Consider the following 27,171-nt stretch of genomic DNA (forward strand, 5'->3'; position numbering starts at 1 on the left):
CTAGTAATAAACATGTAAGAGCAGACTCAAGCTCTGATGGTGAAGGATTTAATGTGACATATTAAACTTCCAAACCTAAAAATACAGTGTTAATTCATTACAGTGTTATACAGATTTTTAAGCACAAGGTAAAGCTATACCACTGTTACACATTTAGAAAAGGCTATAGGAGAAGACAGTAAATCCACATGCATGTTTAAGGACACAGCGTAAGCTGCATTTTCCTTCACCATGACAAATCCAAGGTTACATTAGCAAGGGGAAAAATCTCACTTTGCCAGTGAGGTTAGCAGTAGCACTGTCTTCCACCTTTAGCTGCTTTACATTATCTTCATTTATGATTTTCTTTCTGTGTGTAGCACTTGAGATGAGAGTCTGGTGACCATCACCGCACTATGTTATAGTTACATGTCTTACAATAACAGGCTGAGGGAACTGGGCTTGTTCAGCTTGGAAAAGAGAAGTCCTCAAGGGACCCATGAGCAGCCTGCCCATACCTATGAGGAGGTTGTCAGGATGACAGCCAGGTTCTTCCAGTGAGAAAGGGTGTAAGTTGAAACACAATAGGGTCAAACAGGATAGAAGGAAAACATTTTCCACCATTAATACAGTCAAGCAGTGGAAGAAGTTGCTTCAAAAGCTTGTGAAGGCTCTGTCATCTTCTGTTTTTCAAGACTTGGCTGGATAAAGCCCTGATGAAGCTGGTCTGAGCTCAGAGTTGGCTCTGCTTTGGGTAGGAAGTTAGACTAGAAACCTCCCGAGGCCCCTTCCCCACTTGAGTTAGCTTACAATTCTACCTACTGTTTTTGTGGCACCCTTCCTGAAACCAGGGCTGGCAGCCTGATCCTTATGTTTACTTATTCGACAACTACTGAGCGCGTCATGGCTGCTGCCTAATTAGCTAGATGGATCAATATGAAAAAATAACACAAAACAAACATATCGCCCACATATGTCCAAGAATTCAAAGGAATGATGAGCCCTGATTGATACTAGGGATTCCATAGGGGAAAACATTAAACTGATTTTTAGCCAAAAAAGCCAATAAAACATGGTAGATTAGGTTCTTAGTCCTCTATCTAGTCCAAGGATTCGCTGCAGTTAAAGCCTTCAGATGCTAGTTGCTAATGTAGCAAAATCAGCTTCTCCTGTTTGCAGGAATGGTTTGTACTGGTGCAGCTATACCTGTCGTTATCATAGGAACGCATTCATCACTGGGCTGAGCCATGGTACTGCATGCAATAAGACTTAGGGATTTAGGCACTGCAGTTTGAAAATTATGCTTTCAGTTAGACTTGAACAAGTTTTCTAAATGGGCTTGCTCTTCCATAAACCATATCATAACAGAAGAACAGAGATTATTATCAGACATTGTAATATCCTTCATTATTACTGGATGAAACATATATACTATTATCTTCCCTGCAATTCGACCTGAACTTTAAATAGATTAGCAGAAGACTGGTTTATTTCTGCAACACTTAAATAAGTGTGGCTACAACTGTTAAATTATAAACATATTCCTTATAGTTGCCTAAACTCATGGGTTTCTGAAGGTCATCAGACCCATGTAAGACCAGCCTAGCTAAACATAGCGTGCTACCTGCCTGTATGCTAAACTGCTAGCATTTAAAAAAGTTGCATGTAGAAATCAGTCTCACTATAGGTTACGCTGTTTCAAGAAAGCTAATGAACATACTTATAATTGTAGTGATACCACTGGTCCATCATGTAATAAACTCATTCTACACTTGTAAATTACTTTTGTTCTTTAATACGACTACAATGGAGCAATATATAAATAGTTATTTTCAGCACTGGAAATATAATAAACCACATACAGTGGAACACATATCTGCTGAACTCTACCATCCTGAGATTCATGTATTCAGACATGAAATTTGGTCCTACTCACTTAGAGCTATGCTTACGAGGACCAGTGTTTTGCTCTCTAAAAGGATTTTCATGAAGAAACATATGCAAAAGCCAGAGCAAATAATTATTTGCCCATACATAAGATTCTTTTATTGGTCATCGCTACTACTCTGAAATTTGATAAGACACCACAATTTCAAAGCAAGTTTATGTTGACACATTCACAGACTGTAGTTTTGTATGTAAGAAAATCCAGCAAGTTTTTGATGGTCAATAAAATCAGAAACCTGCAGCATCAGTAATATCAAAAGATACCTATACTTTTTCTTCCAGACCTAGCAAAAGTACACGGTGAAAGGAGACTGTTACTACTTAAAATGCATTTACATTGTCGTTAATGCCACCTCCGTTCACCAGTTCTGCTTGTTGACTTTTGTCAGATTTAAGTCCCAACTTTACAGACACTTCCTCATAAGTGTTAACACTATGTTTGGTCTTGGTACTTTTAGTTGCAACTACCCTCTCAGACTACAAACTCAGAACCCAGATTTACTTAAACTGGGTTTGTGTATGTAGCTCAGATGCTAAAAGATGCTTAGTAGCCAAATCGGATACTTGAAGGAGGCTGAGCAATTACAGCGTAACATTAATTATGGTTTAACTTTCCTCTTAAGTATGATCAGCGATGCAAAGACACGACAGGCTTTGAGTAGACACAGTGGGGAAGCCCAGGTCAGGACTGGAATGGTGACGGAGACCTCTGGTGGGAACAACGAGGGAAGCAAGCTGGTGGTACAAAAGTCACCAGCTATTTCTCCAGGGTGCTTGCTTTCTGAAAGAGCTCTTCCATCTGTAAACTTTACACTCATACATAAACGATAAAGAAATCAGTAAACGGTCCATGTTACTTGCTTGATTTTGTTTGATATGACTAGCTGCTCTAAAACATCTCGGGAACGATCTGCAAAAAAACAAAGGAATTTCTTGTTATTCATTAAGAATATATACAGGTAGTGTTTGGAAATTAAGTAAACAACAAAATATTTAACTCAATTATATATCTTCATTTATGGTTATCTTTCTACTACAGTATCACACTTCAGATATACCTTTAGTAACTCAAAACCACTCTGTTCTTTCTCCAATCACATAAATGTAAAGCATCACCAACCAACCGAACTTAAAAAACCCAAGACAGATAGATCATAACCTCTCCTAAGTCTGGGTTGGTTTTTTTTTCAGGCTCCCTAGTTCTATTCCATCCATTCCACTGTTTCTTGAATGGATGCTGTTCCATACTTTTGAAATAGAGTATAAGTTTAAGATGCTAACATATTTTTCTGAAGTCTTTATCATCAACTTTGGATCTTCATCAGCATGTTGAGGGGTAAAAAAAGTAAATAAAAAAAAAATCTTCAAACTCCAAAACAACAAAAATTTCCCTCTCTGAAGGTCACCATTTTTTCAAAGCAAAATTCTCACCTCGCTTTGAAAATCTCAGTGTATGAGTATTATTTTATCTGGTAAGTTATTACTTGTTTGAGATTATTTTAAAAGTGTAGTGTTCTTTTCCAGGGAGCAAGAAGATACTATCACGTAGTAATTACTCTTCTTACTGCCCGCATGATTTGACCTACCTGTTATCAATGGACATCCATGGAACAGAAAAATGTGTATCTTCGGACAACAAGTAAGGACTGCTTCCACAGCAACATCAGTCAGATTCACACAGCGCTCCATGTGGATCTCCTGTTATGAAAACAGCAGTAACAAAAGCCTGTCAGAGCACCCATAGTTTTGGAGGCTGAGCTTTCCTTTGCCCAACCATTTCCAGAGATACCCACCCAGAAGAAACTATGACTTACTACTCCTCTGTGCACTGACCTCATATGTGGTCCTGTGCAGACCTGGAAAATACCCTCAGGAAAAATAAGACTGCTTTTCTATGAAGAGTCAAAACTAGAAACACAAATCTGAGTTTTCCCAAAACACGTATTATTCAAGACAACTGAGAAAACTCTTCAATGAGATTCTACAGTCTTAGAGTCCCTTCAGTGTTCCTATGACACACATTCTTCTAGCAATTTGTTGTCCAGGAAAACAGAACCCAAACTGAATTCTGGGGTTTCCCCAAAAGGCAGGATTCATGAGCCTCTGCTGAAGTTCCCAATATCTATCTACCTGTCTACATAGTTCCTAAAAGAAGTCTAAAAACGTCTTCCAAGACTAGACTAAACTGGTTTTCTTCATTTCTCCGCAGTCATATGTGGTAGAGAAAGAATAAATTCAGAATAAATTAACAGATTACCAACTTTTTCTTTTCCCCTCTAAACTGCCTTACATATCAATAAATTAACATACAAGAAGAAATCTAGAAAAGAGATGATCAAACCTAATGAAAATAGCATTTGGGAAAACATACTTTGGAGATCCTGGGGTAAAAATAAAACCCCCATAAACCCACTGTTTTATTGTGAAAGAGTGCCTTTCCAAATTATAAACTCCAAGGATCTTCAAAGAACACAGAAATGGAAGGGACCTTTTGTAATAAATTCAACTTTGTACAGCATGATGACATAGAAAAAAAGAACTTTATTCAAAGAACCAAGTTATATAAAAGTTGATATATGTATAGTTTTTAGCTCATTTTAATAAGTGAAATGTGGAATCTGAATGCCTCTGAAGTAAGAAGATGTATATAGCTGCCTGCTAGCTACAGTTTGAGAATTTTCAGACCCTACTTTTTTCACCATGTACCTGACATCAGATCACTGTCTATAAATTTGCACTTTGATGATATCAAGCAGAGGTATGAGGATTGTGACACAGACAAGGAAGAGTTACACTGAAGAAGAGATTCTAGCAAATAATTCCATATTGTCTACTAAATTTCTTTTCCTTACTACTTGTAAACCAAGAGACCTAAACTGTTCTAGTTGTTCATACTGACAGAACACAACTTCTGTTTTTAAAACTGCCATTCCACACAAACCAATTAAATTTTGCCTTATTAAAACTGCACAGACTGCGTCCCCTGAATAAAAAAAAAAACAACCAACCCACCCCAGAAACAAAATGCAAAAGCACTTAAATACATTGCCTTTAAAGTGGATGCAAGTACAGAGCACATGAAAACAAACAAGCAAAATCTGTATCACTATTCAGTCTGTCATGACTGAAATTTCCCATCAGTTCTTCTGAAATCTAAGCCCACTACCTCAATATTACTTTCTTGAACACTTACAGATGAAGCAGGTCTTATGTAAGCTACCTAACTTGTTTCTGATCTAGTGCAGCTTCCACAGGCATCCATGCACACACAAACAAAAGAAAACCTGTGCACCTTCAATGAAATAGCAACCACAGCAATGCAACCAGGAAACACCAAAAGCCACGTTTTGTAAGCTGGAAATTTTTACTAAGAATAAATGGAACTGCATTTCTATGGCTTGAAGAAAAAGAGCTTGCACACAATTCTCTGCAAACTCTGGACAGTAATAATACAGAAAAGAGCAGATAATCCTGACAGAGTAATTATGCCAGCATTGCTGGAAAATAGTTCAAAACCCTCTAGGAATCCTCTAGGGACTTTACAGAACCCTGCCTTACTCAACTACAAACCTAAAACTTATTACAATAAAGTTATGAAAACTTTGTGTTTTAAGACAGATACTGAAGACTTTTGAGAGTTACCTACTCTGAATGACCCAATCCAAACCACAGAGATACACGCTGCTTTACATTTGTAGGCTGGACACAAGAGGTGTCTTATAAAGACTATCTGCATAGTCTCATGGTTGTTTAGAAAATCTGGAAACAATGCTTTGCTACAGCTAATGGTGTAACCAACTAAAAGACAAAGATATTTTCAAGTAACTTCTAGTGCGTGTGTATATATATATATAAAATCTCATTGCTATGGTCTGAAAAATAATAATTTAATCTGTACCACAAGACTTATCAAGACAAAAAAGATTGTCCAAAATAGACAAAGTCAGCTGGAAAAAAAGAAAACAAAATCTAATTGTTTGCCCTACAAATACAACAATATCAGATCTATTTTTTCCAGGTTATTAATACTGTCAGTTGATCCAAATTTGGTATTTTGTTTAGTGTTGGCTTTTCTATTAAACACTATAAAACTAGCAGAAGTATGGCTTGTTTCCCATCTTAGTTTCTAGATGCACAGCTTGGATCCAGAAGCAGCCCTTACAAAAGCAAACACACACAGAGAGAAAGTAGAAGATCATTTATGGTAAGAGGTATGGAATGCTTCTTCTCCATCCTTTTAGCACTGTCCCTGTGGCTACAGAATCTTTACACAAAGACAACTCTGTTTTCATGACTTAAGAGATTTACCTATGTGGAGGTGCTAACTGATGTCTTAAATCCATGAAATTATCCATATTACAAATTCTGCCTCAGTGTTGAACAGAATCAAGTAATAACTCCAAAGAAGTCAAAAGAAAAAGTTAAGCATTCATTTGCATTTATTATACAGCTGTCTAAAGCAATGTCAGTTAAAAGAAGCATACTACATTCAACAGAAGAAAATCCATCTTGAAAAGACTGAGGTTATCAAAAAGCTGGTCTGGGGCATTGCCACAGACAGGAAATACTCAATTCATAACCAAAATTAGGGCCACTAAAGCAAAAATCAGTCAATAAAAACCACCCCTCAGAAGTAGCACAGATAATAATTTAAAAATGCAGGTATTTGCTTTTGTTCATTTTTTTGTTACTAGGTTAAGGCAGTTACCTTTAAATTCTTTGAACACGTTCCACTCACTAGTGCTACAACGCCATCATCTGTTACCTAGAGAAAAAAACCCATGTTATTAATACAATAGGCTAAAGCTCAATTTTTTCAAACACAGCTATTTGTATGTGTGTGGAAAATATTTTAATTTATTCGCTCCCTGCAGTCACTGAATAAACTTAGCATTACAGTATTTTCTTCCCAACTAAGCTTGTAGAGAAAATTATCCATGTATGCTTTTTTCAGTCTATTAAACACTGCTACATTTTGCTGCTACGAGATCCAGCCTGCCTTTCTATCCAGATGTTTTCAAGTGTGTAACTGCTATTTCTGCAGCTTCCTTGTCTCATTTAACAGTAGGTATGCTATTAGGGTCAGAGCATGGCACTTTTAATTTGTAAGATCTCTACCTAGACCAATTTGTCTCCTATTTTCATGACTGCTGGAGATGTCCCTGAAGGAAGTTTCCTGGGCTAGGGAAATAAAAAAAGTAATCATAGCAGTCTTTTATCTGCTGTCTTACTTTTATTTATCCTAAAGCAAACCAGTTACACAAGACAAAAATCCCTCAAACAAGCAGTCTTACAGTAGTCGTCATACACTGCACTAAAATGTTTGTCGAAGTGATTGGCTACAGACAGCCATGAAGCAATAATCACCAACAAGAGAGAGGAGAGAGACAAGACACAACTTTCCTTAGAAAGGCAAGAAAGGCCAACTCATTAGTTTGCTTCTGGGAAGCAAATGCATTAAGCTTCCTTGCCACTTCAAAAGTTGGATTGGGTATCAGATGCACGACACAAGTTTTTTCATAGAACTTATACTAGATGGCAGGAATAGCAGTCACCGAATATTCCCAGTAAGGCTCAGACAAACTTGACAACTAGAATCCAGGGACCACAAACTCCATTTCTGTTTAAAGATTTGATTACTCCCATTGCACAGATTGTCTTAATGCCTTCTGGCCTTCTATTGCAAGCCTACTGTACAGAATTGTAATAGAAAGGGTCAGATCAGTGTGAATGGAGAATGGACAGGAACGTCCTAGCATGGAGGCACATAAAGGCCTGTAAGAATGGCAGTTGTTAGCACCTAGCTTAGCAGGTCTTCAAGATGACAGCACATTTAGTTCCTTAAGACACCTAGACCAGGACACAAAGGGCAGTAAATGAGTAAATTCTATTAATTCCTATAGGTGGGACAGAATGGAGAGTAATCACTGTCAGTGCCTAAAGGTATGAAATGGCATATCCAAAACCAGTCCGTGGTCACCAACCTAAGACCAACCAGAGTAAAGTGATAGAGACTTGATAGCTTGTGTCCCTTATCCTCCATGTCATCAAAACAAAGCTGGAACAGACTGTGTGGTTGGTGCCTGAACACTGGAAAGACCATCTCAATGCTACTGTCTTGATGCTTGTGAGCATGTTTATGACAGCATGAGAGCATGAAAACAGTTTTGTATTAAAAGAGAGTCCTCTCACTTTCCTGTACAAGCTTACAGTAATCGCTGCTATATTATTACTACAGTGTTGCAGTATTGTTTCCTATTCTGTTGAATATCCATGTGCATTGCCTGTAATGCCACATCTGCTCATTGTCATCTACGGATACATTCTTATGTTGGGGATAAACCCCCTGCAGTTAGTACCAAGCCACAAACACATCAGCTTCTTGGTAAGACTAGCTGTTACCAAACTCTGTATGCATCTCCAGCAAAGGCTTACGTAGCTCAGTACAAGCAGTTCAGTACCAGCAGTTCAGACAAGAGCAACCCAGCTTTGCTCTGCATGAGAAGTGTCTGAACAGATCAAATAGCTAGCCTGCAACACTCCTGCTTTTGCCAACACATTTTGCAGAGCACTAAACTGTCCCACATCTGAAGTACCGAGGCCTGAGCAACAGGCCCTGAGACAAAGTTGACCTCTAGATGAACCCACCAACCAAGCATTATATACCTATAGTATCCAATCATTAACAGAATATGCATGATCATTAGTTAAGTATGTATGATCATTAGCAAAAGATGTAGCTCAGATAAAATATAATCATTAGCAAAGACAGAGTGCATCCTTCCTTGCTTAGAGGCAGGTGGTCGAGGCCTTGAAACCAGACACATGGCCTTGTTTGGAAACCGGTGGTTAAAATCAAGTAGATTAAAGAAACTCGCTTGGTTCCTCCCTGAGCCCTGGCCAGGCTTTGGTGGGATTGGAGATGAGAGTGAAACCAGATGTTTCTGCATTTGTAATTTGTAACTATGTGAGCTTGTTTATTCAACAGTATGAAACTTGGACCTTCTTGCAGTGGCTTTGGAGACCTCACCTACAAGGGGATGCCCTGCACGGGACTTCCCAATTGCTGGGGCAGGCCTGCCAAATCCTCACTGCAACAGGGGCTCCCCAGTGACTGCAGATCTGGGTGACGGTAGCGTATTAGGGTGATTGGTGATGTACCTTTCTTAGTCACTATAGCTAACCTTACGTAGTAATGATTAGGTGCACTACCTTGCTTATCTGTTTTATCACTTGAATCAGGGTATTGTGAGCTAATCCTTTTGTATGTGCATATTGCCTTATTTTCTCTATTAATTTAAAACAAACAGTAAATGAAGGTTATTTTCTTTATTGGTGTTCTGTGTGCTATCTATTGACCCCGTCAATTGGCAAAACAACATCCTACACAGAAAACTGTTACAGTCTGGCAAGATTCTTCACACAATTATTTGCCATACATTGAGTCAATGAACATTAAAAGAGAAAAATGTATTGTTTATTGGTGCAGGAATTTGGACTCCTGTGTTTCTACCTGTTAACACTGCTGGGATTTAGAGCACACTAGAAGTAGAGCTGTAAGTACAGGATTTATGTATGAAACCTACCTCCTTAGAATGGTAATATAAGCATTCTGATAAGTAAACATAAACAGATTTCCTAAGTGGTCCTGGGCCAGTATAGCAGAGTTCTTCAGGTCAAGCTTCCACTCACATTCTGTGTGCATACAGGGGACACAGAGCTACAGATCCTTCTTGGTTCAATCCTTCTCTTGCCTCACCTGCCCCATTTCTTCTTATTCTGTACCACTTCTATACCTCCTGCTTATTGTACTTCATCTCTGCAGTCACTGGATGAACCTATTTTTAAAATTACTACATCAGCCTTGAGGCATTTGGGTCCCTTTGTAGTCTATCTCACATATGCTTCCTTGTTTCTGCAAGTGAGCTGTGCTCTTCTGCCTGTTCACTTACTTCCAGTGTTCTCTCTATTCTACTCTTTCACACAGCTTTGCCAGTTCCACTTAATATTTTTACTACATATTCTGGCTCTCAAACACAAGAATATGGTTAGGCCTTCCAATCTGTACAGGCACGAGCCATCCTTAGCTTCTATGCTTCATCTTAAACTTATTTCATTTATATCTAGTTTCCCTTTATTTTTAGGCAAATTAAATTCAGAATTCTAGTGTATTACCACCATACAATTATCAGAAAGGAATAAAAAAAAAAAGTAGAAACGTTTAGTTACTGAAGAAGTTTTAATCCCATTTAAAACATATACAGGAAAACATAGCTATTTCCTATGAAGAAAGAGAGAGGCAAAGGAACAAAAAAGTAATGAAGTTTGAAGCAATAAGAGTTAAATGATAATAATAAAAATTACCAAGAAAAAGATTAAAGTTACTTTTGATGCCCTACTTCTGGAAAAACTGAAAGAAAATAGCATTTAAAATAAGAACCTGCTACATGTTTTCCAGATCTGACACTTCTCTATGAATGCTCTGTGCTTGACTCATTCAACATAATCACTCACCATCACAGACAACTGCAGGCTACACCGACTGCAAAAAATCCTTTCCCTCACTTCATTATCTTACTGTAATTATGAAGTATGTTACAGTATTGCTGTTGCAGCTGATCTCCCCCTTCTCATGCTAAATACTAACTGTTGTTAAATCCTACCTGCCCTTTCTGACATTTTAAATGTCATTCTTTCCGTGATGCCTCCATAACTTAACTCTGACAAGCCATTCAGAAAGCACAGTCACTCTTCAACTAGAACTAATTATGGAGTGTTTACTTCTGCTAGGGGCTCATATTGTTTGACATCCTATATTATTATTACTCAGGTCAGTTTGTCCTAACTGAAAGCAGACAATAATCTGTCCAAGATTCTACTTACTTTAAAGTAAATATTTTGGACTTTACAACTTGAAATAAATGATTGCTCTAAATAAAGACACCAAAAAGAAAATCTCCAGTATTAGGTACATTCTAGTAACAGTTTATCTTTGGCCTACAACATATACTGTAATACCAAGATATGTGTTCTTCTGGTTACCAAGATACAAAATATTATCTTTCCTTTTCCTTGAGAGGAAGACCTTGGAAATGAACTGTGGTTCTAAATCTTGTCAAGAGTAGAGCTAAAAAGATCCCCTCTCAATCACGACAAATTTAAAAAATAAACAAACAAAAGTCAATTAGCCAATTGCTACCAGAGTTACCTGAGTAGATGAAAAGTCCACACTGTGAAGAAATTTGCAGTTTTCTCCTAGTGCCTGCAGAGATGCATCCATGATGCCTGAACAGCTGCCCAAGTTCACTATTTGTAGGAACTTGCAGTTGAGTGCAAGAGCAAGTACTCCACTGTCAGTTATATCACAGCACCTTTTAAAAGACGCTTCACGCAAGTAAGGACAGGATAAGGCCAATGCTATGACACCTGTCAAAAAAACCAGAGCAATTTAAAGAACTATTCATTTTTTAACATAACCACCATGCTGAATCCAATATGCTGTCATTGACTGTTCAACTTCCATCTCATGCCATGTCACCAAGACTCTGTACAAGGAAATAATTTTGTGGTTGGTTTCTTTCAATTCAAGGATGACAAAAAGAAAATTACAATGAACAGTGCTAGAGTTGGTAAGGATTTCTGAATGCTGAATCCCCTTCTATACTGCAGAGGGGTATTATATACAAAAGGTACCACCTCAGTGAGTGCATGAAAAAAAACGTCAGTGGCTTGAAAGCAGACTAATGATAGCACTAGGACCCACTGATGGTGCTGTGAATATCAGGCAAAATGCAAGGTAAGAGGTCATGTTCAAGGTCAATTCAAGAAATCAAAACAATAGCTCAGAAGTAGGACAGGAACCAGGGACACCTATGCTCAGGCCAGCACTGAAGGTCCATGGGTAGCTGGTATAGGTGAGCGTGGGCAGGTGAGACCAGGTATGGCCATTAGGGTCTGTTGGTGCCCTCAGAACCCTGACAGTTAGTAATAACCAGAATATTTGCCCAGAAATGTTAGATAGTAGTCAATAAAATAAAAGCACATGAACTACAAATGCAATTCACGAAAGGAATTTATTTCAAGGATAACGGAAACATGATGATTATAGTGGTACAGAAAATAACATCACTTCTGGATAGATACAACAAGCTGAATGTCATTGAGGTACATTACTATGCAAGAACTTCAAAGAAACATGGATAAAAAACACATACTTGCTTGCATCAGAACCACTTTGCAAAGAATGATAAAATGAACAGTAGTGGCAGTTGAATTTGACAGAGAGGTACTACTGGATGCTGTTTATTAAAAGACACTCAACATTCCACATGCAGCCTACAGAGTAAATGTTGGCTCAGATATTTCTGCATATGGTAGCCAGCAGGTTTCTTAAAAAAAAAAAAAACAACCAACCAAAACACCCACCCAATAACCCAACAAAAAACCAAAACACTACCAACCCCCTCCCCTCCCAAAAAAACCAACCAAAAAAACCCCACCAGTTACTGAATCAGTAAAAGGTAACAACGCTTTAAAATGGGGTGGGTTTGTATCTTCTTTTCTGTATGTAATTGTGATCAGTAGTAAAGAACTGTTCCAGCTTAAATTAAATACTCCATAACTGATTCTCAGTTCAAAAATGGCTATTTATAAGTAGGAAAGTTAGTAAAGTTGCATGGACTAGGAACCTGCCCATGAAGACCTGGACTTCCCAGTTTTAGTTGCAAGGTGGTTGGGAATCTCTGTCTAAATAGATGAAAAGCACACAATGAGCTCTAGACTTAGCTAGTACCTTAGAATCGTACTAGGAATCAGTGGACAGATGAAAGCATGGAGGGAAGACTATCGCAAACTGTATCTTCGGGGTCAAAAAGTATAACAATGAGGTGACATTGAAAATAAGTAAAATAAATTTTTAAAAGTTTAACCAATTACTTAAGTAAAAAGGTAAATGTCTCACTACACAGTGGTAAGAAAATACAAACCAAGAGTGATCTAAAGTCAATATACATTAGGTCAATACTAAATTAATGTTTTGCCTCAATTTTCAATAAGGATGAGTTAATGATGAAACAAAGGAGTAAGTGTAATCAAAGGACAAAAAAAAAACCTTGTAGGAAATAAAACTCAGCAAGCTTAATTCTTTTAAACTAACAGCTCCTGATACAACTTGAAACTGGATGTTAAAAGTAACACATGAAATCCTAAAGTCCTAAAGCAAGTCAAGTCTTTTAAGTCAGAGAAGATGCTACAAGCTTATTAAATAAACAAACATATTTAATTAAAAATGGGGGAAAATGTAATTTAGGAAATCACAAGCCTGAAACTTTAACCAGTATTACTGGTAAGGCTCTGAAACAAATTTTGAGGAAGGAATAATTAAGATGAAGTGGAAAATATGATCAAATGTAGCATAGGTTTGCCAGAAACCTAGATAAGAGTAACCTGATAGCTCTCTTTCATAAGATAATCAGTGCTCTAGGCCTGTAAATTACACCACTGAAGTGACTTTTAATTAGTATTGGTGTAGCATTGGGGACTTCTTAAAACAATATTTACCCCAGATATTTTTTGCAATTTACTCCAATCTGACAAGAAAAATAAAACAGAAATAAGATCCCAGTTATCTGTGCACAGATAACGTACCTTCTGAAGTGATTCCCAATCTGTTTTCTTTGCAAGAATTTAAGTTGATTCTTTTCAGTTGCTTGCACTTATAAAGCTGCAATAATGCATTATCTGAAATATCACAGTCTCGGAGGTCTAAAGACTCTACAGCAGGGTGCAACACCTGTAACAAAAACCTACCATTTCAGTCAAACTCTGCTGTATTATAAAACATGCATTTTTTTTCTAAAATACTTGTAACGTTAGATATCACATAGATATCAAATAAGTATTTGAAAAAAACATTCACTAGATGTGGTTATCAGTCCTAGGAACTAGAAACTCTGAAGAAAATATGGTATATTTGCTGCAACAGCTAATCTACAGCATGAACATTCAGTTTCTGTGATCACATCTAGGGTAGGAGCACATGAACACTATTATTTAATCAGTGGAAATACTGATGGATAATACAGTTGCTAACACTAGTGCTTCTGCCAGCACAGATGAGTTTAGCACAGATAATACTCTCAAACTTACCAGCACAACTTTGATGGCAGAAATCTGAGCATAAAAAAAATTACTGTGATCAACACTTCAATCCACTGAACAGATAAGGGTAATATTTGAAAGATATTTTCCCCCAGGGTATTTTTCTCACCTGCACACACTCTTTTTTTCTCATAAACAAGCGAACTCATTATCATACACGAGGAGTTACCAAATCCTCATTAAATAGGCTCTTTCACTCCCACAAGACCATAGGTTGGAGTTTTTGTGAAATCTTCCCCAAGAGAACATTTATGAAATTTAGACCCAAAGCAATGGAAGTCTTCAGATTCTAATAACAATAGCCATATAGCTTACCTCAAATTAAGTTTTCAAGGATTCTCACTACTTTAAAAAAAATACTGCTTATAGCCCTCTTGAGCAAACAATCTATACCTGTGCTGAGCTGTCCTTCAGACCAATAGGCAAACATTAGATCAGGTTTTCACATTACCTTATATTATTCCCTTCAGCTTGTAATTTCCTTCCTTAACTCACAAGGATAAAAGCATATGGTAAATTTCCACACACAAGCAAAGATAACAGCATAGATGACAGGCCTGTTACAGGCCTATTCTTTTCTCAGGTTCACCATTCTAACAGTTACAATAACAATATTACAAGGAATACTGTTTTTCTGTTCGGCAAATATGTTAAGATGCTAAAATCCTTACTGACAAATAAAGGCAAATAAGCCTTCTGTAAAAAAAGCAAATGCTTCTAGTGGATTGTAACTGCAACCTTTCTGCAAAATGAGTGGCAGACCTCAGACAGCTTTGACAGCTTTTCCTCCCCAAACACTAAAAGCCTCAGTCTTTTTATGCCACAAAACCACCAACATATCCCATAATACATTTATGAGTAGTTTTCACAAGATAACATGCAGCTCTTATTTCACTCATATTTCTGAATTCATATCTAAGGAACTAGAACAGCCAAACCCTGAGATGGCCAAAGTGATCACCAACATTTACTCAAGATTATTTCCCTGACTGTAGGCTTTCTTTCACAATTCCAAACTGCCTAGGACACAAAAAGTGAGCAAACTGCTGGTTTTGAAGCCACATGAGAAACCTTATGAAAGAAAGAACAATTAGATGTAAGGAAGTCTAGATGAGAAGCAATAATACTATCAGAATATTGCCTATTTGCAGTAGCTAGATCAAGTGTCCCTAGCTCATGGTTCTTCACACAGTCAGGTATTACTTGGAGATTTGCTTTCTATTATTATTCACAGACTCATAATCACTGAATGCATATACTAAAATCTAATCTGTCTCAAAGAAGATGGAATTTTAGATAAAGTAAGGATTGTTTGGATGCGGAGTACAGGAGATTAAAGTATGGATTTATATCCTGTGGACACAAGCTGAATGGCTTTACAGAGCTTTTGGTAAAAGTGAGGTAGAAAACAGGAGCTGAGCATGCATGTCATGGAACACAGCTCCAAGCAAAGTGCAGAGTAAGGGGGGGGGGGGGCGGGGGGGAAGTATGATAACACAAATCTGGGCATGAACAGGGAAGTAAGAGATTAAATAGAAGTTTATACCGAAGTGCAGATTAACAGAATTTAAACTGGAAGAAATTTAAGCAAAACGCTTAAACACCACCAAAGAAAGCACACGCATAAAAGCGAATGAGATAGCATAGCCTGGAAAATTCTAAGAGAATAGATCTAGGCACAAGATTGTGGGGACTATGAAAGAAAAGGGCAGAATGGAAACAACAGCAAAGAAAAAAAAATTCCTTATCCATATAGAAGACTAATTGTCATAAATGTGTCAAATGTAGAATAGCTTGGTTATACATGGTGTGAGCTAAGAATAGTAAGAGGAGCTAAACAACGTAAGCCATTTTTGCTATGCCAAGCAACAAGAATATCTGCAAAATGAAAGAACAGGAAAACTGAAAAGCAAAATGGTATGGAGAAGCAGCATGAATTCAGAATCCAAAAGGTGGCTAGCATTTTTTTTACAAATCCAAGGGAGATAAACCTGGAAACTGTTAGTGAGGAAAACTAAGGTATAATATACCCAAGCAAAGTGATGACAGCTAAAGATAGAATTGCAGGAAATTGCAGGAACAGAGAAAGGAAAAACACATGACAAAAAGAACCAGACCAGAATATCCCAGTGTCAGATGGAAAACAGGCTCCAAGAGAAGGCACTCATCAACTGCTGAATGAAGACAATGACAGATCAGATTTTACAGAGACACAGGAGAAGACTGTAACTTAAACTAGAGAGTTTATTTACAGACTAAAGATACCCTGATAGCTTTTGTGCATTTATACACACACAATCATATGGTTTTAATTATACACATTTCTTAGGGTTCTTGGAAAGGATGACTTACTGAAAAGATAGCCTAAACCCAATTTTGTCAACTTAAATTTTCCAAAATAAGTGAACAAGACTGATTTTTGCTCAAAGAATTGTTTTGAACAATCAAAACGTGGTGCACACTAAAGATAATTTTTTTTTCGTAAGTTTTCCACAGTACTTCTGATTTTGCGTCTAGTCTTGGCTTCACTATTCTCGCTCTGAGAAACTGATACTATTTGCCTCTTTTGAGTTACAGGTCAAAGCAGGAACGAACAGGGAGTCATTCATTTTCTCTTTCCCCAAGGTCAACCTTTAGCCTTCCTCAGTTCTCATGCCTCCCTTTGAGGCAAAACAAGATAACAGTAGATAGATACCAAAACAGATGTGCCCCTGAATTTGCAGCTAAAGAAAAATCATTAACTAGTTTCATTTTGAAACACTGACACATATAAGCGAGCAAGAGAAATGAGAGAATTTGAACTATCAGTTTCTAGCCCTAGCATCATCATATTGCGAAGAGTCAAGATTTAAATAAATTATAAGGAGATTATGTGCACACAGAAATGTAAGTCCCTGAAATCTTTTCATTACTATATTATGCACTAATTTCTTGAAACATACTGCCTTCAGGAACAGAGACTGGTTAGCAATAGTCCAGTTTCCCGATACTGAAGAGGGATAATAGATGCCAGCTGATTACACAGAAGTCAATTATCACTGAAGGGACAACATTTTAAATTTACTACAAACATAATCCTATTACTACTAATATAGGACTATTAACATTATGAAATTTAAGGAAAACAAACATGAACAGAGTAAGTGGGCCTGAATTTACCTGTTGTCTCATGTAAACAGTTTATTTCATCCTTGTGTACTATCACAGACAGTAAAGTTTTGAATGGGTTCTTACCTCACCAATATTTGAATCGGTTATTTGCCCTTGCCTACTCATTAATTTAATCAGTTTATCCTTTATGTTGGGTGGCATTGACTTAATATCTGCAGCATATCTGGAAAGGTTCCTTGTCAAACACTGAAGGCACCTGAAATAAAAGAAATTTACAGTACAGTCAAAAAAGGGCATTACATAATAGAACTAGAACAATCAAGCCGTAAGATGTCATCTTCTGCATCCAGCTATGCTGTCTTCAAACCTTATCAGTTCCAGCTGTTTCATGCTACCACCAATTCAGTTGTTGCCCTTTGGAGTCAATCAGCTGATCCTTCTGTGCAACTGTTTCCCAATCAACTGTAGGCAAAAATTAGCTTCATTCACTGCAGTCACCAACCCAGCTCACAAAATGAATTTACTGGTAGCACATTCACAGCGTTAAAAAAAATACAAATCTTTTCACCACTTCAACCTCCACTTGGTAGGCAGTAAAAGCTTTAGTTGGGACAGCTGGTTCCAGAGATGGGACATCTCTTTCACCTCGGTTGAAAACGTTAAGGAGATATTTTCAGATGTAGTATTTTTTTCACTGCCTAGTTTGTAGTGCTAATTTTTAACATTAATTGTGCTGTGTAACCCTGTGCTCAACCCTTTTAACTAGAAACTATCTTTTTAACTAAATCTGATCACAGAGAATTGTCACTGGACATAGAAATCTTTCTGTCTTAGTAGGCTCCCGGAAATCTCAAATCAAAAAGCTCACGGTCCTACAAAGTAGATTAGGCAAATAAAAGAACAAGTGGACACATGGAAAACGTAATACATAGGGGAAAGTGAACCTACTTGGATTTTTACAAGGTATTAAAAAACCCTCGTCAGCAATGGTTCTTCAAGAAATTAAGCTGCCCTGGGATGAGAAGAAAGGTTCTCACACAGGTGGCTGAAATCCTGTGACAATCAGAGATAGGTTTGACTCAGTAAGCACAGCCATTCTTTTTTTACTAGCAGTATTTTAGGCCTCCTTCCTTCCAAATGTTTATTCGTAAAAATGATTTATCAAACTGAAGAAAACAACATGATTATCACACACACCAGGCTAGAGATTTTGAATGAAATTAATGCCAACATGTACTGCATTTTCTATACATCACAAAACACTCTGTCCTTTAGGCACCTTTTTTGTATTTGGGTCAAAATTGCTTCCTTGTTCCAAGCAACCTGTTCCCTTGGCCAGATATTGAAACTTGACTTTCACAAAGTCTCCATCATAAGACACTGCTGCATGAGAAATTGAAACAAATCTCACAGACACACAAGGCTTAAGTATTTATCTGAAAAGGAAGGGCTAAGTAGAAATAAATATTCATAAGCTAATAAAATCAGGGAATGCTGGGTGATGCTTTAAGACAGGATTTGAAATCCTAGAATTTTATCTGTGTGAATGTGTTATAAATTGAGACCACAACGGATCATATTCCAATTAAAATTTTATTAATTATAGCAAGTAGAATATGAGCAAAAACAGCGCTGGACGGCAGGGGAGTCTGCGCTCCGCCAACTGCCGTCCTGAGCAGTTCAAACAGTCCCTTTTTATACATCTTTACTTCCGTGTTCATGAAGTAGTGGAGGTACTCTGCGCATGCTTCAGTTGTTGTTAGGGGGTCGTTTTCTGCCTCCTGGTGGTCGCTGAGGCCGAAGTAAGAAGTCTTCCTCCTTTGTCCCATAGTTGACCCCTCACTCATATGTCCTTATATGGGGTTGTTTGCCCTGTTTCTGTCGGTTCCTGGACATCTGGTGGTTATCTTATCTTGCACAAGTGGTATCTGGTGGCTGTTTTAGTTTGCATAAGTGATTTCATATCTTTTGCTGTCTGACCTTTACATTGGGCTTAACATAAATCTTAATAAACAATACCCTAGTCCATAGTTTCTCACAAATGCAAGAAAAAGGGATCATTTCAGTCAGAATACATTAAAAGACTCCAGATGGAACACAGCTTTTTGGGAGAAAACATTAAGAACTTTACTTAAGCAAAATAAACCAAATACATCAGTATTCATATAAGTGGATCAGAACCCAGGTAGAACATTTGAAATAATGCTTTCCGAGGTCAAATATACAGAAGAGTATTCACTTATGCTATACTGAGTACTGTAGAGGGACACTAATCATGCAATCCTATTTTTTTAAGATTCCTAAGGCACTTTAATGTATCATAGGATACACAAAATGTGAATTCCCAACCTCTGCAACTTTAAATTACAATCACAGGCTTACGGAAACACTGGAGGCAACTCTGGGAAAAGTTTATGAATATCTTTTAAGTGTACTGAGCGTACTGCCCTTCAGAGCAATCACCACACTCTCATATGTTACAAGATAAACTGCTAGTCTTTAAGGAAGGAACTCTCTAAAGGGAGATTTTATTATCAAACAACCAAGTTCCTAGGTAAATGAGGAACATTAACTACAGCGAAGCTAACCAACATCCTGAGATAATTGAAAAGGTAACACTTTGTTGTCTAGGAAATACCAAGTGTTTAAAAAGCATTACACTACAGCAAAACTGAAATGGAGGGAGTTGAAATGGGGGAAGAGAGGTAACTCCTCACTGTTCCCTCTTGCTTAGAAACCTCATGTGTCCATGTAAGTGATGGACTGCTTTGATTTGGGAGTTTACTACCTACCGATCATAGATGCTCGAATTAGATTCCCTAGGCCAACTTTCCTTTTTAAATCCTATCCAAAATGTTGAAGGAAAACATTAGGTTCCTACAAAATATTTTGCTTTTGTAGAATCAACATTTTTCCATAAACTTGCCCTACTAGTAAACTCACAGCAGCTACTGTTACTGTCCAGTAACATTCTCTATTGTAGTTGGCATCTACACCTTCACATGATCTAGATACACACAGCAATAACCACAAATGGTAAGTCTAGACTAGAATGCATTCACCTGGCAAACAAATTCAGTCCCAGTCTAAATTACATGAATCCTATTTTTCATGGACAGGAAAAACCAAGATGCACTTTACTCTTGTAATGACCTGATTAAAAAAATAATAATAAATCCTTCTTGCAAACCCCCCAACTGTTTTTTCCCTGCTCCACCTTATCAAACTTGTTACACCAGCTGCTTATAGTTCAGAGCTGTTTACAAAGTATCAATGGCATACTCATTTGTTCCAAGTGTATCGAGATGTGCAGAACAGAAAAGGCCTATGATCTTTAACCTTAAGCTTTATGACAGAGTTAGGGCCTTATGACAGGACAAACGTGTGTATTTCCAACACACAAAGAGAAATTAGATCTTTAGACTACTTGTTAGAATACTTACTCATAAATTACATCAAAGTGTAGCTTATACTAAGTTATGTCACGTGAAATAGAATAGCAGAACAGATGCTAGACATGGGACACATCAGAAGAAGAATGAACCAAAAGAACAGATACTAAAATAGGTGTAAAAGCAAATAAAAAAATATTTTCCTTCCTGCATTCTTCAGGGTTGGATAATTTATGTTCATAGTAAGACCGTAAAAGGAAGCTGTTTTGAAACTGATGCTTTACTTCTGTCCTCAGTTTTCATTCATCGAGATGGTACCCTGCACATCTGCAAATGTTCCGATGCCTTTGCAAGACCTTAGTTTTTCAAGATGCTAACAAGTTAGGTAACGCATCAGTCTGCAGTAAGTTGGTTCCCTGTTAATGCTATCTGTTTCACAGGAACTATCTACTAATGACACATGGAACAATCAAATCTAAGCAATACCTAAGTACATACTCTTGTGACGACTGACATGTGCAGCACGCTTCTTTATCACGCAGTGACAATCTTAATTAAAACACCTTTAAATTTGATGTTTCGTTTCTGTTGCTCTAAGACTCTCATTTTTGACGGTAAAAACTCTCTTGGTTCCGAGCTCATGTCTGGCCATGAACAAGTCAACTTAAAAACACCTGCCAGGGCTCTGAGGGATCTGTAACAGCACCCTCCTAAAAGTATGACAGCTACAGCTGCCTCCTCTGCCTTTCCAGCACATGCTGCTGCTGCCAAGCATCCACTCTATTTGGCAGGCCCTGCAACTTTTACACTGTCAGTTTGCAACCAAGCGTAATTATGTAAACCAACAACAAATTTGGTGTACCTCAATATGCTGGCCTTAAAACTGCATCAGCTAGGAGTGTGTGTGGAAGTTGGTCATTTTTCATCTTGGAAACAATAACCTCAGGAAACAGAAGCTAATATAAGCTATAACTTTCGAAAGAAAAAAAAAGAAAAAAAAGGATGTTTCTAAGTATTTCCAATATGATGCTCTTGTGCATGTGACCTCTGGTGTGCTAATTTCTCTTTTAGGGTAGGGGGCAAAGGCCAACAGGTGGCAAACACCACCAAGCAGGAGAAACACCTTAATAAATGCACTTTCTGTTAGGTTTGGAGACCGTAAAAATAATGACTTCATTAAAAGGACTATGCCACACTAACAATTTGTTTCAGTTTTTAGTTTCTGTTGTAAGTTCTGCTAGTTAAACAATAAGCCTAAGGGGTAACATAAGTAAAAAGCTTAAAGTGCAGTCTGGATTAAATAGATGGCCATCACCTGATTGGCATAAGACAAGAAACAACACACTAAGATCACACACAACTGTTAAAAAGTTGTGTAATTATTCATTTCAAGTCTTACTCTTACAACAATTATATTGTTACACTAATATAGAAAGCAGCTGCAGCAGTACTAATAAAGTAGTATAAAAGAGATTAGTAACCAATCAGAAGTAGAAACTGTTCATGGTATCAAGCGCTACAGTACATGTAAAGAGAAATTACTAGATCTAGGATCTAAGGGTAATCACAAGATAAGCACGTAGTGTAATACAGATCTTAAAAATAATTTTACCAGATCAATCATGCACCAAAAAAAGTATGGGTACCATTCTAGCTTTGCAAAACCACAAGTGTTATTAGCAAGACAAAACCCTTTTAAGTAATTTCTATTAGCAGTCCAGCTGTCATTACACACCACTCTAATCAAATGTAAGGTCCAAATACAAGCTGAAAAGGCAATTTCCACACCCACCTTGTCTCCCCAACCACTTTTTACTGCACTTTCCTCATGCTGGCTCTGAAATTCACAGCTGTAGTATAAGCTGTTTGGCATTTGATCCGAATGAAAATTCCTTTGACAAAAACTGTGAGGTCACAGAAATAACACTGCCAGAACAAGTGGCTGAGGTCAGGGTGCAGCAGCAGCGTAGACTTAAGCCTAATTAGATTTAGCATATAGCCACAACTCTGGAGTCCCTATATAGAACTTTTTTGGAACAGAACCTTGTCTGGCACCAGAATACCAACAAATAACAAATTAAACCCATACCAATTAAAAACTCTAGAGAGGTCAAAATATTATGGGTCTACAATCTGAAGTGTAACATAGATTTCTAAGAATGGAAAGAAACAAGATTTCTATATGGAAGCACATTTAAAAAAACACTAAAATTTGCACAGTAGTAATGACACCTGTAGCAGGTCATTGCAGAAGACACTGTAATGTGAAGACAGTGATTTCAAGCAGAATCCACGCAGAGTTTAACCTCAGGCCTTGCTTGCAGAGACCTGTACAACAGCATGAGTGACTACTACACAACCTGAGCACACACCATGATGACCTTCAAGTCATTCCTCTGGACATGTGTAAAGATGCACTTCCTCTGGACATGTGTACGCCTTCACTGAACCTCAGCGACCGCTGGATAAACTTGGCTGACAGACTAACAAAGAAGCCTATACATGGCTCCAACTCAGTATACATACAAGTAGACTACACTATCCACATTATTTGTCTTGAGATTAAATAGCATGTCTACATGTAACATTCCTTTACTTGACTGCAGAAATGAAGAACAGGTGTTCACTTCTAAAAAGAAAAACCCTTATCAAAGCTCTAAAGGCAACAGCAAGCGTGAACCTCGCCATGGATGGGATCTGCGCAACACACCGATCAATGTGAGAGGGCTTGTCTCATGCTGCAATAGCTGGGGTCCTTGGCATCTGAAAGGACATAAGATTGCTATTGCATTTTCTACCTCTACTGTCCGTTGCACAATACATCAGTTGGCTAGCCTTGAGAATTGACACCTTCCCTAACGAGATGCCAAATGAACCAGCAGCTCCTCAGTGCAAAACAGCACCCTACCTTTGGCTAGGATGAACTTTCTGAGCCTTTTGGGGAGCTATGTATGCACCTATCATGTGACTGTGCCCTCTTCTGTGATGGATGCCTACTGAGTCATGTGAACGGTCAAGCGGTCCTTTGTCATCCAAGAGCACACACTTCAGTTACATGCTAAATACATATTTATCACATGATACCTACATTTTGGCCACTGAGTAAATTAACTTTTCTGGTAATTCATCCTGAAGGAGGCAGATTGCCACCACATACCCATAGTATGTAAACCCAGCTGTATCTAAAAACTTAAATATAAATTTAAGATTTTTTTTTTAATCTTGAAGATACTTAGTGGCTAATGCAGCCATGCTTGAATAGGGACTTGCAAATCTCAACGGAATACTTAGTTCAAATTTGCAGAAAATACTCCAACACCTGGAAATCAGCGGGAGCTATGCCAAATCTTCCAGTTACATTTAACTGTCTCTTGACACAGAATTTTAAATTTAGCTTGAGAAAAAAGCTTATTAAGATTAGTCGCGCTGTTTTCAAAAAGCTGGTTGATATTCTTAGACTACATTACTCATCTGCAGTTTAACCAATTAATCATTTGAATTACAAATGTTTTCACTGCTAATTCTGCTTTACAGGAAACTATAAAACACTTACTGGCTACACCAGGGCAACTATAGTCTTATCTTTAGTGCTTTAAAATAAGAATAAAATTTTTAACTATTGTTTGATAGCCATTTTTCCTTTACCTGTCCAGCTTAATATTACATTCCTATGCTGTCTCTAAGTCCCTCCTGAACACAAAGGAATTTGATATAATGAAAAAGTAAAGAGCAAAACACCATTAGTAGATTCACTGGGGCCAGGAATCCCCAGCCATCCCTCCACACCCAGATCTTTCAGGGATCGTCCTGTTATCTCCCTGCCAAACCCCGTTACTAATGTCAAGCCCTGCCACCTGCCCTGTAACTCCTCCCGAATTGTCACCTCTGCCAAACAGCGTCAGCGAGCCTGTCACCACTACCAAACCCTGTCACCTGCCCTGCCACCCCGCCCAAGGCCTGACAAACCCTGTCCCCCTGGGCAAACCCCTCCTCCGTGCTCCCCGGCAGGCGGGCCCCGCGGGCTGCCCCCCGGCGGCGCTGCGCTCACTCGAGGCCGCGGCCCCGCTGAGGGCGCTGAGGGCTGGTTCTGGCCCGGCAGCCGGCCCTGAGCCCACGGGCCTTCCCGGGAGAAAAGGGGGCGGCCGGCACAGGGAGGGGGGTGTGGGGGCGGCACTCACAGGTCCAGGAGCAGCTGGACTTCCTCGCCAGCGCCGTCCCAACCGCCGCTCAGGCGGCTCATGGCGGCGGCGAGGGCCGAGCAGCGCGGCGCCAGGCAGACCGAACGGCTCCGGGGGACGGTGCCGAAATGGCGGCGGCTCCCTGCGGCTGGCGGGCATGACGGGAGGTGTAGTCCCGCTCCGGCCCGCCCGCGGACCGCCTGCGGGCTTGTGGCGGCAAGGGGCAGCGGCGCCTCGTGAAGCGAGCAGAAATGCCGTGGAGCACCCCACGCCTCGCACAAAGGGGTGGTCTCTCCCCGCTTCCAGTGCTTCGTGTTTAGGACAGAGTCTCTCCCCAAGCCCGGACGACGTACAGAGGAGCCTGGGAAGGCTGAGGTGATGTACAGAATTAAACTCCATAACTCGAAAGTTATAAAGTAGGTGTGTTTATTGCGCGCAGATGCACGGGGGATCACTCCACCACAAGCGTGCATGCCCGAAGTGACGAACCATCTCATATTTATACAATAAAATAAATGAATATTCAGTTAACACCTATACATATTCATTACCTAAACCCACTTACTCTCGCTTCGTATGTTAATTAGCTTATCAGTCCTCTGCCTGGAATGTGGTGGTCTTGCAGGTGATTCATGTCCTTGTGACCATCTGATCTCCAGCAAGAAGACTTGGACTCCCTCTAGATAACATTGGAATGTCTCTCATCCTTTTCTCATCCTTTTTATATATAGCCCCTTTGTTAGAGGAAGAAGGGTAGGTGTCTCCTCAAAGCTGTGTGGCTATGTGACCAGACACCACACCCATGACCAGTCACCATACCCACATTCCTTGAGCAGACATATACAATCACCATCGATGTCCATTGTCCCCATTTCACACTATTTCTCCATATCAGAGGGACTTCAGGCAAGGGGCATGGTGGTTTTAACCACCGTTTCCCTCGTTGCTGCTACTGGTGGAGTTACACCACAGCACCGATTTTCCGAACCTCTGCTAATCTGCAGAGACGAGAGCCTGCTGTCTTCCAGAAGTTTCTACCAGCAATTTTCTTCACACCCCCACGCCCTCACCCCCCCTTTTCTACCTGGATAATGTGATATAGAGACCAACACCGTCCTTAGGAGCTAAGGTTATTAGGGTATGATTGCTGCGCCCTTACCTTCAGACCCAAGTCCCACCACCTAATCCTACTGAACAGAACAGCATAAGGAAATGTGTTCTCACAAAAGGATCTGAAGAATCTTATCTAAGAGAAACACAGGCTGCTGCTGATGCCTGGTAACTTTATTGAAGTTGGTGACTGAAACATCTGTGTGATAAACGACTGAGTCCCAAATAGGATTGCAATCAAAGTTTGCAATTTATTAAATGAATAGAGGCAAGCAAACAGCCCTGGGTGCGCCGGGAGTCTCTGCTCCACCAAGACACACACTGTACAAAACTTACTTTTGGTTTATATTTCCTAAACTAATACTCAGCTATTTCTAAGAAAGGGTTGGTTTATGTAAATTAATTTTTGGAATAGGCGTGTACTCCGTGGTGCATGCTTTTTCCATCTCCGAGGGTCTTCTTGACTCCTATCTGGTGGTCGGTGGATGAAGTCAGCAGTCTTCCTCGGCTCACCGTTAGGATGACCCTAGATTTTACGCATGCGCCCTATTTAGCAGTCAAACCAGCTTTAGCCAGCATATCAGGGTGTGTAACCAGATGTTCTTTGTAAGATACAGGAACTGGGTGTGTAACCAGATGTCCTTTGCAAGATACAGGAACTGTACACATTGATCACTCCATTTTTCTTAGGTGTGTGGTTATACAATGGTATGTAAGACAGAAGGTTACATTTCATCATGCGGCCCTAGCATTGTTCCATATTGACACAAATCAGATGAACAGACTTCACAATTGCTGTGCCCTTACCTTCAGACCCAAGACCCATCACCTATTCCTACTAAAAAGAACAGCATAAGGAAACTTATGTTCTCACAAAAGGATCTGAAGAATCTTACCTAAGAGAAACACAGGCTGCTGCTGCTGCCTTGTAACTTTACTGAAGTTGATGACTGAAACATCTGGATTAATAGATAAACAGGATGGTGATAAGTGATGGTGCTGCAAGACCTACAAAATACACTTTTTTATGATTGGATAACTCAAAATAGGCATTGGTAGGTTAATTAGATGATTCATATCATACCCTTGACATGCGGAAAACAGACTTCACAATTGGTAGATTGTAAAGTAGGTTGTAGAAGAATGAAGGCAGTGGGTTGATTGGCATTGATGGCATGCAGCTGTGGCCTTGCTTCAGAGGCAGTGGATTGATTGACATGGATGATGTGCAGGTGTAGCTCGTTCCACTAAGTGGTTAAATAGCCCTGAGGACTGGGGGGGTTCACAACAATTTC

General features: G+C 39.0%; 1 protein-coding gene across 1 annotated transcript; it reads right to left on the minus strand.

The window, feature by feature from the left end:
* Window positions 1-32: 32 nt before the first annotated feature.
* Window positions 33-25,353, minus strand: AMN1 (antagonist of mitotic exit network 1 homolog). The gene is made up of 7 exons (XM_080392235.1): window positions 24,767-25,353; window positions 17,320-17,452; window positions 13,573-13,717; window positions 11,135-11,352; window positions 6,635-6,691; window positions 3,513-3,624; window positions 33-2,836 (listed from the first exon to the last, which is right to left on the minus strand). The coding sequence occupies exons 1-7, from the start codon at window positions 25,261-25,263 to the stop codon at window positions 2,763-2,765; spliced, it is 1,236 nt and encodes a 411-aa protein (XP_080248361.1). The 5' UTR covers window positions 25,264-25,353; the 3' UTR covers window positions 33-2,762.
* Window positions 25,354-27,171: the final 1,818 nt, after the last annotated feature.

Source organism: Falco punctatus, assembly GCF_963210335.1.
Source record: "Falco punctatus genome assembly, chromosome: 6".
Classification (NCBI taxonomy): domain Eukaryota; kingdom Metazoa; phylum Chordata; class Aves; order Falconiformes; family Falconidae; genus Falco; species Falco punctatus.

Excerpts from the sequence above, each read along its gene's own strand:
- AMN1 (XM_080392235.1), bottom strand. The coding sequence starts at position 25,263 with ATGAGATGGTTCGTCACTTCGGGCATGCACGCTTGTGGTGGAGTGATC. Across the intron at positions 3,625-6,634 it reads CGTGTTCAAAGAATTTAAAG|GAGATCCACATGGAGCGCTG; the intron begins GTAACTGCCTTA and ends TTTTCATAACAG. Across the intron at positions 2,837-3,512 it reads TGGATGTCCATTGATAACAG|ATCGTTCCCGAGATGTTTTA; the intron begins GTAGGTCAAATC and ends GTTTTTTTGCAG.